The 17,572-nt window shown below is 36.9% G+C and overlaps 1 protein-coding gene and 1 long non-coding RNA gene across 2 annotated transcripts in view; both read right to left on the minus strand.

Moving 5' to 3' along the window:
- The window catches only part of LOC307142248, a 673,051-nt gene that overhangs the window by 271,510 nt on the left and 383,969 nt on the right, over positions 1–17,572 (minus strand). The window lies entirely within an intron of this gene.
- Positions 1–17,572, minus strand: part of atrnl1a (attractin-like 1a) — a 351,306-nt gene that overhangs the window by 128,060 nt on the left and 205,674 nt on the right. Inside the window, exon 26 of the mRNA XM_079843147.1 lies at positions 3,353–3,414. Within this exon, the coding sequence (XP_079699273.1) occupies positions 3,353–3,414 (62 nt within the window). The remainder of the gene's footprint in view (positions 1–3,352; positions 3,415–17,572) is intronic.

The following is a 17,572-nucleotide window of genomic DNA, read 5'->3' on the forward strand; positions in this document are numbered from 1 at the left end:
AATTACAAACTTAACTACAGAAATTAATTACAGATGTAATTACATACAGGTATTTTTTTAAATGTAAGTACAATGTAAAAACATGTATGTACACAATAAGTGCATTGTATCAAATTATTAATTAAAATGTTAGTACATAGTAGTTAAGGCCACCTAATATAAAGTGGGTCCCAAGCATTTTCCCAACTTTTAAAACTCTGTACAAAAACCCTGTTATATGCTTTAGCAGTCAAAAAAATTACATACAGCACCTTAAATACTACTAAATAAAAGAAAAAAATTATACTGACCCCACACTTTTGAATGATTATGTACATTCAAATATTTGTATTTTTGTATCACAGACGTGATGCTTTTACTGGATATACACACCTATTATGTTTGAAAAATTATTACAATTATATATCATAAGTTATACAGGTTTGGAATGAAAGGACGGTGAGTAAATGCATATAATAAATATAAATGTATTGAATGCAAATTACTTTACAGGTGAACTATTCCTTCAAGTCTCTAAAAAAGTATTTTATTCACTGAAAAATTAGACAACTGCAGTTATATATGAAGAATTAAATATGAAGAATTTTTCAATGCTACTCATTTCCACAAAAATTATCTTCAGTGAATGTTTCTTCAAAACACATGGCTGTTTCTGATCGCATAAATGTGTCCTTTATAATCATGCTTTAAAGCTACACTGTGTGATATTTTCCCCCATCTAGTGGTGAAATGGTATATGACCATCCAGTGAATTTTAGTTTCTGTTCCTCTCAATTCCGATTTCGTTTCAACTCCTATGGTGGCCGATTTAATCCAAGATTAACATGGCTTCCAGTTCGACCTCGTCCACATTCGACACGGTGCCTGTGGGATATTCTGTGCGCAGTGGGATGGTTGGAACTTAACTGGCCTAATTATTCAGCTAGAAAGAACTGCAGCTAATCCAGACTGAACTTTGATGATAGTAATGTTTATTCAGTCATCCAATTGCAAGGCATAAACAGGTTTGCGTGGATATGTACATAAATGTGGTTTCTGTGAGAGAACAAATAAGGATGGTAAATATACATACACAGTTAAGAACTGTATAACTATACTTATAAGTTACATTTGTATAATGTAACCGTAAACCAGAGCTTATTGTACCATATATAGGCGCTAATTGCAGCTGCATTAAAAGGAGCGGAGCTGCCGCTGCTGCTGCTAACAAGCGGTGTCCGGTTACAAAAGTGTGTGCGCTGCTTTAACGTTAGCACTGCAGTGCGCTCTGTATAACAATTGTTCATAGCTGTCAACCCTCCTGTTTTTTCCGGGTTTCTCACGTATTTTAGCTCTTTTCCCGCTGTCTTCCCGTTTTAGTATTTTCCCGTAAAATATCCCGTATTTTTACGTTCTGATTGTGTTAACTCAGAACACGCAACTATCTGTTTTAGTGCCAGAAGACGCGAATGAGAAGTCGCGCGCACTGTGAGAAAATTTGTCTCTGCACTCATCCTAGAGCGTGCACACGTCTCTCAGCGCGCAAATATTGAGTTTTCTTTCAAGTCTTGCTCTTGAACGGACAAACTCATGCAAAAAGTATGTCAACATGTCCATATTGATGAGTATTCTAGCAGACATAGTCTGTATATGGCTTAAGTAAACTTTATACAGTCCAGAAAAGACGACGCATATCCGAGGTCTTAAAGGGGCAGTAGCCTTTACTGCTGTCTGTTTAATGTCAAACAAAAGACAAGGACATCACTCACTGCTCTTGATTGAATAGCTTTTGTAAGTTTAATAGGATTAATCTTTAATTTATACAGTCAAATATGCAATGTTATTTTACATTTGATCAATTTCTGTACCTGAAAACTAATGTTAGACGTACCTGAAAAACCTGAAAAGCATAGTTTATTTTATTAGTATCTTTGCTCGATAGTATTTATTTGTGCTGCTGCTTGTATATAAATGATTTGTTCTTATTATTTTCTTTTTTTTTATTTGACAGTAGTCCTTTTTTCCCTGAACATAGCAAATACTGAACCGTACTGAAACGGTGAACCTAAAACCGTGATACAAACCGAACCGTGAGCAATCTGTACCGTTACACCCCTAGCGTAACGTATGATAAAATGACTGAAAAAAGGTTGGGAAACACTGGCTTAGGCTACTATCGAAGAAGAAGAAGACAGTTGCAGCCGCGGGCGGGAGGAAGAGGGAAAAAGTAGCGGGAAGTAAACTTCAAGGAGAGTAGGTAGATGAGTGTGATGTGCAATGATGGATCAGGACGCTGACGGCCAAAATCAAAATATTTTGTGTAGTTATAAACTCTTTAGACTCTTTTTTTTAAGTTTGTGGGTAAGAATCGTGTAAAAAAAATCCCTTATTTTGTGGATGGATTCCGGGAAATCTCCCTTATTTTCAATGTTCAATGTTGACAGCTATGCAAATTGTTAATATGCCGATCAGACCTGATACATATTTCCATCAACATACATTACAAGCAAATATTTTCTAAAAACGAATAAACATTGTTGATAACAAAATAACTGAATGATTATTCAAATAGGTGAGCAACGCTAGTGTATGTTGACACAAAAATACTTCTGAGGTGACATCAACTGAATTACGCGATGACACACTCTGAAACACATCTACAATGACAATAACTCTTATTACTTACGGAGTTATTAACGCACAGAAATACCACACAAGGAAAAACAGACTTTTGAGGAATAAACAAGCCAGGAAAACTCTGTATAACTCTGTTACTGGAGCCGCTGAGATGAAAACTCTCTGCACATGCACCAGACAAGTCTGAACAAGTTGACGCGCACATGCGCGAGGCAGAGAATTTTGTACAGTGCCATCGAGTATTAAAACAACGCGAAAGGTGAAGCTTGAATTTACGGGTATGTCCCTCTTTGGCTAATGTACTTTCAAGATGGAGGGGCAACATGGCGACCACCGTTAGATCCCATTACCTTATGTATTTTCAATGGCATATTATAAACTTTCGAGAATACTTTATTACTTGAAAGAAGTAAATATACATTAATGAGCACATATATTTTTGAAAGAACTAAGTGTTTTTAGCTAAGAATAGACTAAAAAAGTTACACAGTGTAGTTTTAAAACAACATGAAATGCATTCAATTTTGGAGACAGCCAGAGTGGCAGTATTTGGCTTCATCACAGGCAACACAATTACACTTATTGTGCTTATTCAACAGCCAGCTTTCATTATCTCACTAAATTCCAGCTAGAACTCAATTCATATTACAGAATAAGGAAATGTTTAATTTATTCACAAATATTATTCTGTTTAACTACACATAACATTTAATTTAAATGAATGAAGTATGCATACCTGAAAAACGTGACAAAGAACTGCACCAAGTCCATGATGCTGCTGTGCTGAGAGAAGGATATCTATAAAAAAAGAAGAAGAATATTAGATCATTATTACTGCTGTAAAATATCACATAAAACGAACCAATACTGAAGGATGACCAAATTAAACTGGGACATACAATATTGTCAAACTAGTTTTGCATTCTCTTGACAGCCTTAGTCATATTAAAGATAATAGGAAATATGTAGTTTGTGTTACCAACAAAACATCGGTTTACAGTGCATTTCAAATGCACTTAATTCAATAAACGTTTTAATCACCAAATGGCTTCAAATTTAAAGGGGAAAAAAAGAAACACGATATGAATACTGGGCTAGGTGACAAAAAAAATAAACTACTGTTGAATCATGTTTAAAAGCTTTCTGAAAAACAGATGGCCTATAATAAACTTGACATATAATTTAATCAAGTGTTCATGTTGTTGATCTAATTTAACTTGAATTAGTTGTGCACCGTTCTCAGCAAACTTTCTGTAGACTAATAAATGCATCTAATCAAAATAATTTTTACTTGACATGTAAGTAGTTTTATTACATATTCATGGCATATTAATTTCTACAACTTGGCAAGGTTTCTTAGAAATCAAGCAGCATGAATTTCCCCCACACATAATATCTCAAGTTCATTCCCCAATCTTAAATATTCTAAAAGACTCTAAGGCTCAGACACACAAGTGTTTTTTTTACAAAGAAAAGCTTGCTATTATCCGCATTATGGAATATTAAAATCCACATAATGGAAAGCAATTAAAAGTAAGCTAATTATGCAGTAAAACATGTATTCATAGCATTACTAAAACACTAAGTAATTAGAACAAAGTGTTAGTACAAACTCAAATTTTACTCTATATTAAAACTATGTTTGCCTTGTAATCAAAATATATTCTTAGATTAATTTAATATTGCTAAAAAAAAACCCCAAAGATTTACTTTATCATAAGCATCATTAATATTTAAGTTCATGTGCTGTGGCTGTAGTAATTACTCGAAGACTAGGGCGTATTCACACTGGGCACGGTTGCCTTGTACCTTGCCTTGGCGCAATTGCTCCCTCGCTGGCCTGCACTCACGATTTCCACTTAATTGTGCTGCACGTGTCAGAAGATTATTACGGAGGCAGCTGACTTTGATGGAGCTTTACTCGCAAGCAAATTCCTGTTCATCAATAAGGTGAGAACCAGACCCATTATAAACCTAAATATACTTAAATTAATTGAATTCATTGAAAAGTGTACAATCCAAGTAATAGATGATGTTTGCTGTCGCAATGATGTAGTATCACACACAAGTGTAGTAGGTGTTCCGTGCCAGGACGCTGTTAGCGATCACACTACAAGTCACCATGAAATCAAAATGGACAGGTTCCTGTCCTGTAGAACGCGCACATCTTTTTTTAAAATTCACAAGCACTCATAATCTTTAACAAAGACTATAAATATGGAAATACGGTTCACTACGATTACCAACTGCAATGGCGGAATATGTCCTGGAATGCGCATTGGCTGGTTTAGCCTGAAAAAATAAGCATTTTCAATGCTTTATTAATTTATGGGTCAGTTCATGTCAGATTTTGTTGCCGATTTGAAATATGCTATTTTAGTTGTGAGTTTGGCAAGCAGTTTTTGAGATTCAAATCGATAGGACTTGATGCCCGAAGGCGTTGCAAATATGGCCGCCGAGTGAACAGACTTTCCTTGAAAGGGACTTTGTCTTTAATCAAAAACATGAATCTCCCCTCCCCCTTGAAACGGCATCTGCTTACTTCATGACGTATGGCGGGGCTATGCATCCTCCACAACTAACTGCAAACTGCCATTCCAACTTCCTATGATCCAATCAATTGACCTATTAGTAAGCCCCTCCCTTTGAACACAGATGAGCCAATGGCAGTTGAGTACATGAACAGTGTTGTCTCTGGATATTGTCATCTGTGATCGTGACGACTGTAACATGGGGCTTCTCCCGTTTGCATTGTGATCTGTAAACCCTCGCTTCCAAAATTAATCTCCCACCATATTTTGTTTAAAATCTTTTATACCCCTCCATGGCATATTTAAGTCCCACTTGAATGCTCCTCAACGTGGTCCTTTTGTGTCACAGACTTTATTGTGATTATCTTCTAATTTGTTTTTGTATGCATTTTTGATATTTCTGTGAGTTTAGATATGTTTACCGTCTGCATATATCTGTCTTACTAAGGAGGGACTTCTATTTTGATGGGTATTATAGTCTATAGCCGCGTTTCCACCACAGGAACTTTCCCCAGGAACTAGGAACTTTGGGGTGGTACTCGGTGTGTTTCGACCGCAGTACTTTTCCAAAGTTCAGGAACTTTTGTGGGTGGGACTTGGGCGCTGAACATGCTGATTGGTTGAACTCACGCAGCATTTTATTGAAACTGGCATTCTTCAAAGTCTTTTGCGAGGTTCGTTCTGCGTTCAGTAAATATAAGTCTTGCTCTTTCTGTCCGATGGCGCACGTTCATCTCAGCCATCTCACGGTCAATGTCCATAATAGCTGATAATAACATACGTTGTCTTATTTTAAATCTAGCTTTACAAGCTTTCAGAATACGCTTTAGTATCAGTGCTCGTCTCTTTTCCGCCGTTTTGTGAATTACATCTTTAGAAAACCAATACATAACTAGCAAAAGCAGCGCTGCTTGCATCTCCTCCATACTTGTTATTGTTGCAGACATGTATCGCACAAAAATGATTACTGTCCGTCAGTGACTGGGAGGAGCAGTCGCACGCAGTCCTACATCACCGGACTAATTTGCCTAATCTTCACGCTACTTTAGACCGCAGTGGAAACGCAGACAGTAGCAGGGGTCTGGGGGGAAAAATGTTCCTGGTACAAATTGTTCCGGGTAATTTCGGTGGAAACGGGGCATATGGAGCGATGTGGGTAGTGAAAGGGAAAGCTAGCAGTTTAGTTGTTTTGCTGATACAAAGTTTACAGTTTATTCCAAGTGCACGCCTCAGAACGGCATAGGCCTGTATATGTTTTTTTACTGTTAGTTGTTTGGGTGTTTTTGTGTAATTTGCTGTGTATGTTAATGATAATGCAACAGAGAGATAGTTTGTGAACGAGACGTTAATGCGAACTTCTTATGCTATGTTTGTTCAGCTCTTACAGTGATTTTTTTTGGAGTGAAAAGGGACGCAATAAACTTCATAAACCATCAGAAAAGTTTGGCCATCAATCGGACGGGGTCCGCTACATTTTGTGTCCAAAAACAACTTGGGACAAGGTTTCAAATTGACAGCTGTCATTGCAAGACAGTTAGCCACCCAGTTTGTTTGTCCGAGTTAGCAACAGTAACTAAGGGGACCTCTACATTTGTTGTCTTATTCCAGAAGCAACGTCTATTTCGTGAAGTTTACAAATGCATTTGAGTATTGTATAAATAGTTATGGTGATGAATGTTACATTTGCATATTCTATTGAATGAATAATTATGGCAAAGTAAAACTGTTGGGAAACAGCTGAGCCTGTGTAATTGTTTTATTTGACTTTATTCACCTCATGAGTGTTTACTATGTGGCTGCACATGGGAAAGAAAGCGCACAGGATGAGACCTCTAAAATGCAATTATTATGACCATGGATTAACGCATATACACATGGTTAACCAAATAAAAACATATTTTCATACTGCATGACAATTACAATACAGCTTAAAATCTGTTAATAATTACATATACATAAACATATAAGTTTGATTATATTAATTAGATTGAAAGAGCCCCAAAGCAATGGGAATGAAAGTCTATGATGGCTAATTCATTAAATTACACAACGCACCTTGTGCCAATACATAACTAGATAGTGTTTGAAATCACTGGGGTTCAGTGGATTAACATTTCTCCCTGTCTTCTCTTACGTAAGCTCTACAATAACCACAGTCTGTTATATAAAATGCATTTGATTTCTCAGCTGTTGCAGTCAGCCCCACAAATAAGATCCTTGGTTCCTGTCCATTCGCTGATTACTTTAGCTACATGACCGAATTATTTGCCTTTTCAATATCGGAGGCCACTCACATCGATTGCTTATGAGAATCCAATACATAATTCTCCCAACTAAACCTATCTAAATCTTAATCCGCACTCCATCTCCATCTAAAAATCGACCATCTGATAAAAGAAAATGTCATTTTATGATTGATTTGTAAATGTCAGATGTTATCAGAGTGATTTATTTTTCAAGAAGTGGTGTGCTTTAAAAGTTCAGGCGACAAAATGTGTTTACTTAGTTCGAATGAGTTTTGGACTTGCACTTTTCTTTTTTTTTAGAGGACACGCAATTATCGACTGCAAAAACAGAACCAGGTATATAGCGAGGCAATTACGCACACACATGCTTTATGGGACATTACTTATGGGCCCCTCTATGTCACACACTGTGCAGGAAGCAAAATTGAGCTCTATGTGCACAGTGCATGTGTTCATGAGTGCCAGGGTGCACAGCCAATGATCATGAATGGTGACTAACCCATCCATGAGAGATTTCCAACCGTCGTAAATATGCTATTATTTCTGGATGAAAGAAAGAAGCATTAGGTTAGATGGAGAGGAGTTGATAGGGAGGTGTGTGTATGTGTGAGTGTGTGTGTGCGTGCAGGTGGAAGTGAGGGGGTTGGTCAGCCCTTAAGTGATTTACTGGCATTTGTTTTTTGCAGTGAAAGTGCATGACAATCAAAAACTGAAAGAAAGAAAGTGTTGAGAAAAGCTGATTTCTCTTGCCAGAGGGACTGGCCATTAAGCGGGCCGAGCTAGTGGCTGGAGCTGGTACCTTTACTGAAGTGCTCTTGACTCCTCCCCACTCCTAATTTTTAGCCTTTTACAGTAAACATCATGCTGGATTGGGAGCGGTAACACACAAATTTAGCCAATCACTATTAGCAAATCCTTAAAGGTACAGATGTCTTGTTTTGTTTTTATTTTAAAAAAATTGTAGCGTGTTTGAGAATTATGGTTAAATAATGATGTAAGCACAGAAGACTCGTATCATTTGTTTTATTGTACACAAGTGAGTCGCCCTCTTATGGGAGGCTCCATTATGGTGCACATAACCACATTTCTCATGACTGGGTCACTGAAATGTTGTGTTGCATGGTTTCATTAATATCCGATTATTTATCAAATTATTTTTAATGGAATCTAATTTCTGGCCCCAAAAGGGAGAATGTTAAACCTTTCTCTTTTCATCACTTCTAATCTCTACTGACTTTACTGATGTGTATATAAAGAAAGAAAATGGAAGAAATGACAAATGTTACACAACTTTTAATGTAAAATTAAAGTTGCAATAAATGCAATCAGATCTGAATATGCAAGTGTAGTCTAGCTAAAAAAAATCCAGGTATAAAAAGTTTTTATTTTTATTTTAAGAAATTAATACTTTTATTCCACAAAGATGCATTAAATAGATGATTAATAGTGACAGTAAAACTTTTTCATTGTTACAAAAAATGTATATATTTCAAATAAATACAAAGTTCTGTTGTGAAACTCTAGATAACATAGGCTGATAGGTCCTTAACTATCTTGCAATTACATATTTCTCTATAGGTCACAGGGTTACCGCTGTATCAGTAGCCAATGAGCTTGTGTGCTCAACCTTAAATACTAGTGCAGCACACTTTCATAAACCCTCCGTCTTCCCCAGCTCCACCTGTATAGATCTGCTACGGGTAATTCATGTACCCTACATTGTACAGCAGCAGCATGTCTTACTTGCTCATAGCAGCGTCTCGTATTGGCAGTAGCAAGTCCTGTATTTTCTCTGCAGCAGCGTAGCATACACATTACCATGTCAAACACTCCTAGAGTTGTCATGACAGATATGCTGTTCTTTTGAACAGTTAATCAAAGAATTCTAGAAAAAATTTTTTTATCAGTTTCCACAAAAAAGGCAGCCCACCTGTTTCAACATTGATAATAATAAGGAATGTTTATTGAGCACCAAATCAGAATATTAGAATGATTTCTAAAGGATCATGAAACTTAAGACGAAACTTGAGAAGATAAAATTCAGCTTTGCTATCACAGGAATAAATTACATTTTAAAATGTAATAAAATAGAAAGTCACATATTTTACAGTATTACTGTTTTTGATCAAATAATTGTAGCCTAAGTATAAGATACTTCTTTCAAATATCTAGTCCCAGCTGCTTCTAAGCCATTGCAGACACATGCTTTTTGATGGCTTGCTGTCTCTTTGTCAATTAAAATAATAAAACCCCTAACAAGCTCTGAGTTTCTCATGATGTCTTTACCTACCGTCAGCATTTTTCTATCCATCTCACTCCAGCTTCTGGCTAATAACCCTGACTTCACCGCCTCCATTAAAGAGCTCTTTGAGGATATAAAAGGACATTATGGGTATGCTAGCTAGCAGATTCCAAGGTCTTGCATTTTCACCGACCTAGTAGATTTGAAATATCTACAGAAGAGATTTAACGACTTGAAAACGGTGATTGATGGTCAGGCTCAGGAGTTTAGGCCCAAAGTCCACTAAAGCAGATGCACGTTGGTCTATGAACGAGCACACGTCTCTGTAGGGCCGTGTCAGCTGCACTCACAGTAGCTACAGCATCAGATTTTACTGCAGATGGGTGAGGAGAAGTAGTAGGGAGGTTTTCAGCACACACTGTATCATACTGCCTTTTTCGTAATTTATTTACACTGATCAAGCTATAATTTACCACACAGAGTGGAACCACAAATCCTCCAGTTGCATATAGAGAATGTATAGTATTAAATTAGCATGATGACAAAAGAAGTTTGTGAGATGTTAGGCTACTAAAAAGTGCGCTGGACTATAAAGTAAGTTTGTGGAACACTGTGCCAGATGTCAGGGACAACATAAGCATTACCATAATTTCTCTTTTCACTGGAAAAAAGTGTGATAATATCCAAGGCCAACTTATACTAAATGTATTGATTTAATTTTGCATTAGCATCCAATTATCCTAAAATGCTTTCTTTCACATCTAATTTACATTTTAGCTGCTGTCCAATGCAATGTGGAGGAACAGTTTGGCAGGAAAAACACTAGAAAAAGTTTCATCCAGGCACACTCTCATTTATGAAACTTTTAATATGTCAAAAAATATTTCTGCTAATGTACTAGAATGGAGCTGCGCTTGCAAAGGACTTATGCATGTTACAAGAATGAAGCTAATAGCAAATTAAAAAATTTAGTTTCTTGTTTTCTGTCATGTTGTTGGCTTAATGGTGTAATTACTTTCAGAAAGCAGAATAAAACCGTAAAAATAACAAAAACGTTTTTGTTAATACACTAAAATTAGCAAGTTGGTATGATCCACCACTGTCATCAAAAATATAGAAAACAACACAAAGTGAGGTTACGAAAATTACAGTTAGTAAATACACAATACTAACATGAACTGTAAATAAAACATATAAACACTGATCCTGATGAATAATGAACATCATACCTGCATGCAAATCCTTCCCAGCTAACAAAACAAAGGAATTTATTGGTACTAGGGCTGGGCGATATGAAAAAAAAAAAAAAGAAATCTCAAAATGTTTAACTAGTCAACTTAAAAACGTAACTACAATATGATTCAAGTAACATTCTCTTTATAAAGGTAAAAAAAGTTATATTCCAAGTCCACCACTCCTGAAGTGATCATCATGGTGTAAATGTAAAACAAAAGACTTGTTATTTATTAAATATCTTTGCTGAAAATATGCATGAAATATGAAGGCAAATATTGTACAAATGTATCTTAAACATATCCTATATACTTAAAAATAATATAAAATAAGAAAAATAGTAATAGCAATAAATAACACCAATAATAGGCTATTATTAACAGCAAATGCTTTGTAAAAACAGAAAATAAAAAATAACACCTTTCAGCCTATCACCATCATGCAAACATGAAATATCAAATATAAAGTAGTAGTTCTTTACAGGTTTTTGCATTCCATTGAGCTATTTTTCCAATTGTTTTTATGTTTGGCAGATGTGTTTGGCTGTTGCACTCGTGTCTTGCATCTTGCGTCTATAACAGCATCTAACCCATGAAACGGCATTATAAAAACGCGTGTTCAAGTTAGAAGAAAGTAATTTGCGTCTAATATTTCGTTTTTTTTCCCCATTCCACTGCCCGCGTCTTGTTTTTTTCAGCGCAATAATGCATTCTGTGTGAACAGCTGCTTAAGATGTGATGTTTTCTACGTTCATAGAGTGGGTCACACAAGAGCGGTTAATCAGGAGTGCCTCGTGTCATTCCCAACTCGTAAGACCTTTGTTCATCTTCGGAACACAAATTATGACATTTGTTGATGAAATCCGAGAGCTCTCTGACCCCTCCACAGAAAGCAATTTAAATACCACTTTCAAGGCCCAGAAAGACAGTAGAGACATTGTTAAAATAGTCCATATTACTACAGTGGTTCAACCTTAATGTTATGAAGTGATGAGAATACAAAAATAACAACTTTATTCAACAATTTCGTCTTGTCTGTGTCTGTCAAAAATATCTTAATTTGTGTTCCGAAGATTAATGAAGGTCTTACGGGTTTGGACTGACGTGAGAGTGAGTAATTAATGATAGATTTTTTTATTTTTGGTGAACTAACCCTTTAAACTGGGAAGCACAATGACCATCTTGATTAAGGATCTGACAGAAGATCTGGAAAGCTCACGAGAATTAGCATTTTAGTGTTAGTTTAAAAGTGGACACCACAACACCATAATTGTACAGAGATAAGTGGCTAAGTGATTATTGATTGGATGTGCTTTTTAAAGTTCAATGCCACCTTTGAGGAACAAAAACCCTGAGGTTAGGCAAAACCGAGTTAGGGCGAAATCAAGTCAAGAAAATCAAGAGCTGAGGTGAGGGCAGGACACTGCTAACCTCAGCACTGGTCACTGAACAACATGCTATTGCAACAACAACAAAAAAAAGTTTGTGTTTGAGTGCAAAAGAAAGGGTAAAAATAGATGTTTTTGTACCTTTCCAAGGAATATTAAAAGTGTTATTAAAGGTTCATGAGTATGAAATCTGACTTCTTGAACTAGACGTGTTGGATAAAGAGATGGCACAATGTGTAAGAGAGAGAGAGAGAGAGAGAGAGAGAGCGAGGGAGAGAGAGAGAGCGCGCATGAAGATCGACAGTTCTGCAGATGGTACATTAACATATTCATGACAGAACCTAATGACTGCAGTAAGATATTAGTTGAATATTATGCACACCTACAATATTCAAATGAGCATCATATTTATAATCAGTCACATGCAAAGATGTAGCTCACCTATATTATCTAAGCTGGAACTAACAAATAGTATGCTTGTATGACATGATGCTAAATCATACACACTCCAAATATACATCTGGCATCAAATCATCCTAAAATGTCAGGTTTGGGTGATCTAAGGCCTTGCATCTGCTTTTATATTGTATTGACACTACTGCTGAAGAAAAAACCTAAATGTTTTGATAAATCTGTACTAAGATATTGTGATTCAAATTATACAGATTGACCACTAACTACATAAAACTTAAATCATAACATAAAACTCAATAAATGAATTTGATTTATTCTTGAACAAATCATTTATAAAAGTAACAGTTTTACTATGGGTGGTATGGTTTAAAATGACAAAAATGCATGTATGTATGTATGAATAATAATAAATACTTTAATAATAATTATAAAATATTATTATGTGGCGTTCACACCGGACGCGATTCGCGCGAAGGTGGACGCGTGTACATTTTGAGTTTACTCGCGCGAATCGCGCGTGAAATTCGCGCGAATCGCGTGTGACATTCACTGCACAACAGATGCGAATTCGCGTCATGGGCGGGGCTTCCGCCAGCAGCTCGTCTCGTTGAGAAATGGCTGACATGGGCTGTGTTTACATGTCTTTTTTTTTGTTCATATCTACTGTTAATGTGTGACAAAACGTAGTTTTAAGACTTTTTCAGTCGATAATGTAGTTGTTTAAAGCTCAAATCTGTGGTTTATTTACATAAACAGTGCCTATTTGAACATTTTATCTGCCGTTGTCGGAGCTGTGAGCTCCAGCGGACAGCGCGCTCAGCGCACGTGAAAGCCGGCGAGGGCAACCTTTCCTCGGCCAGTCCTTCTGCCGTCTCCCGCTGGCTCTGATGTCTCTGTGGTGTGTCTTGAGCTATAATTAGTCTTGTAACGGCCGATCTTTGGTCTCATGGATCTATAATTTGTTCCCTGGCAAATCGTTTAGGCTGAGGGCAAAGATAAGTTTCATTACTTTATATTTTTAGGCTATAACTGTACGTTGCAGTTGTAACGTTAGCCTACTAGCACTGACTTTGAATGTTTGACTGCATTGTTGCTTTGTTTCATGTATAGCTTGTTATACATTACTGATACTTTTGTATTATTGATCATACATAAACTTGCATTTAACAAAAAGAGACTGGGTTGTGTTTCATGTAATTTAATGTTATCACAGTGATAATCATATTGTCTGAACCAGATATCAATATACAGATTTTCTCTTCATTGTTGTCACTACTAGAGCAAGCTCCTGATTGGTTAACGCGGCGCGAAATATCCGCCAAAGTTCAGATTTTTCAACTTGAGCGTTTCGCGCGATTCACGCGATTCGCGCGTTCAAAACGCTCAAGTCGCGTCCTTCTCGCCGCCTCAATCGCGCGAATCGCGCCGCAGAATGCCATTTCGCGTCTCTGCATTGACTTAACATGTAAATCACTCGCGCGAATCGCGTCCGGTGTGAACGCACCATTAGTATGTTAAATTATATACATTATTTAAAATAAGGTACAGATAAAAATAAAGCAAATATGTAACAGTTATTTCTGCCCTCTCAGTTTTCACATGAGTGCCAGATTTGCTCTTTTTCCCCACCCATTCTCTCTACACATTGTGAAGGAGAGAACAAGTGAGAACAGACACAGCATATGAAGTAATCTCTGCTGTCATGGCCTTCTCGTATTGAGGAGCACTGAGCACTTAGCTTTACCTATCCTCTTTCACCGCTATGAAAGCCAATCTGCTGTGATAAAGCTATCAACAGATATGGCACCACTGTGTTTCTGGCTAACCGTTTCAATTTTCCCTTTATCCAAAGAGACTCGCTCAGATGTCCGAGATGGACAGAAGTTGAGGTAGACCGCAAACTGTCTGTCAGAAATGAGATTACTAAAGGCATTCTATTTAATGATGTCTACTGGACTGGGGAAAATAAGCAATGTGTGTGTAGAGAAAATCAAATCACCCCCCATTCCTTGGTCTAGAATGGCTGCGACAAGATGGCCATACAACACAGAAATCTATCTAATGCAGCAGTGATACTTCTACCCATCATGAGACTGAAGGGAATAAGAATTGCGTAAAAGAGATTTGTTAGAGCAGACTATTATAAACACTTTTTAAATTTACTCTAATGGCGGTTATGTTCAGCAAACTTCTGTAAAACAGGTTGCATCGCTTTCAGGTCTTTTGTTTGTGCTTTGTTAAATATAGAGTCTTTTTGAGATTTACATTACATTACATTATGCATTTGGCAGACGCTTTTATCCAAAGTGACTTACAGTGCACTTATTACAGGGACAATCCCCCTGGAGCAACATGGAGTAAAGTGCCTTGCTCAAGGACACACTGGTGGCAACTGCTGGGATCAAACCAGCAACCTTCTGACTATAAGACCACTATCTCCCTCGATGGAGATAATCATGTCACAGAAATGAAGGAAGAGAACTGAGGATACAACATAGGTGCATCATAGTATCAGTCTCAGAGATGCCCACAGACAACTCCCAGTCTCTCCACTATGGCTGTTCACTTTACATGTTGGTCAAACAATCTTTTCTTGTTTAAATGGGCAGTTCTTATCCTGAGTAAACTGCAAACTGGACAAGGTTTTTGCAGGTATAATAGACACTTAAGACGATGTTGCAAAATACACTCATTTATAATAATTACGTAAACAGCAATAATCATCATTATGGTTTTATATGGTATCATATGTTCAGCTATTGACATAATCCAATTATTGACAATAAATGACAGTGTAGTCACTAGCCTTCTTCTAAATTGCATTCAATTGGATTAATTTGTGATTAAAACCAACACAATACAAGATATTATACTTAAACACAATATCTAGTAAACTAAATATCCTGCTCATTTGCCAGTGCTAATTCCTCAATAAATAAATAAATAAAGTGGTGAGAAGAGCAGCCAACTGTAGATGTGGACTGAAAAATACTGGAGGGGTGAGGTACAGGACCACAGTGACAAACTAAATACAAGTCTGTTCCACTAGGATAGACAAATCCCCTTGAGCTCTGCCCCCCAAACCAGCCCTCAGCTCTAAGCTGATGTCATCCTGAGACTGGAGTGATAACCCTGGGGGAGCAGAGCGAGGGCAGGAAATGCTTTCATCACCAGGGTAGGCTTTCCCAAGCCGAGCAGTCTTTGCAGATGAGCATTACACATGACTATCCTGATTCTCCTACTGTTACTCATTAATGAGTCTGAAGGATTGGGTTTATTTGATCTGGATTAAATCTGATAACCAGGTTACCTTACATCATGAGCGCAGATCCATGATTAATAGGAAGAGATATAAATAATGGCAAGCATTAAGGCAAACCACATGTACTAACAGTGCTGGGAATATGTGATTAATCTCTCTCTATTTTTTTAAACACACTAACATATTCAGTTCATTTAAAATAAAAAAGGTCCAAGTATTGGGTTTGGACATTTGTGTGGACTGTGGATGCATGTCAAAATGTACGGAGCCCCTAAAGAGACACAGTGATGGAAAACAAATATGAGATGGGGGGGAAATTATGTAAATGCTTTAATACTTTTGTGTTTGCTCACAAAATGTTTGCATTTCCCCCGAGAAATGTTTGCGAGAGAACTCAAAAGCATTGAAATTTCCCCCCCATCACCATATCATAGAAATATGTGTTTATATATAAAAGAAAATGAATAAAAGATAGATTTGTAGTCTAATGGTCTCACTCTCTTAAATATTTTTCTTTAATAAAATAATATACACTACTGTTCTAAAGTTTGGGGCTGGTAAGATTTTTTACTACTTTTGAAAGTCTCTTATGCTCACCAAGACTACATTGATTTGATTAAAAACACAGTAATAATTTGTTACATTTATCTAGTGCTTTTGTGGGTACTCAAAGCACTTTACATCGAAAGGGGGGAAGAGGGGTTCTCCTCAACCAACACCAATGTACAGCATCCACCGACAGCAGCCATATTGCGCCAGTCCAACCACCACACACCAGTAAAACAGTAATATTGTAAGCTATTACAATTAAAAAATGACTTTTTTTATTTTAAAATATAATGGCAAAGCTGAATTTTCAGCAGCCCTTACTCCAGTCATCAGTGTCACATGATCCTTCAGATATCATTCTAATATACAGTAAGAAACATCTTTATTATTATCAATGTTTGAAACACTTGTGCCGCTTAATATTTCTGTGATAACCTGCTATTTGCATAGATAAAAACAGTATTTATTTAATTTTTTTAAATCATTTTATTGATGTCTTAAATGTCACTTTTGATCAATTGAATGCATTCATGCATGAGGTCAAAAAAGTGTTTATGCATCTGCTTATTTGATTCAACTGGTGTGATCAACACTTTCAGACTGAACATAGCGTGAGATGTGTTATAAATGGATAATCTCTGCCAGTGCCAGACATGAAAGAGATAAAGAGAGTGAAAGAGGAGTAAGTGACTGCAAGAGAGTGACTGTGGGCAGTGGAAAAGTGAAGCCTGATGGTGATGAATGCAGCACACAATTCCAACTGTGACACCAATCACTAGTATGTCAGCAGCTCGCTTCAGCCACAGGGCCGACGGCGGCCTCTCATGCTTGCATCTTCCGGTGTGTGTGTGTGTCTGCACATTCCCTGTGAAAGGGTCACTTCAGTCTTGACCTACACTTTTAAACCATGAAGTATGAGACCTCATAAAATACTCTTTGTATTAGATGTGCTCGTGACCACGTGTAATCTTGACTGACAGGCGTGAGCACAAACGGGCCACAAGACAAAGAGAAATAGAAAACACATTCGTTATTAGTATTAGTTGTTGCGTCAATCTTTCAGTATCACTTTGTATGAACAAAATTAGCAAA

Source organism: Gobio gobio (assembly GCF_949357685.1).
Source record: "Gobio gobio genome assembly, chromosome: 18".
In the NCBI taxonomy this organism is placed as follows: domain Eukaryota; kingdom Metazoa; phylum Chordata; class Actinopteri; order Cypriniformes; family Gobionidae; genus Gobio; species Gobio gobio.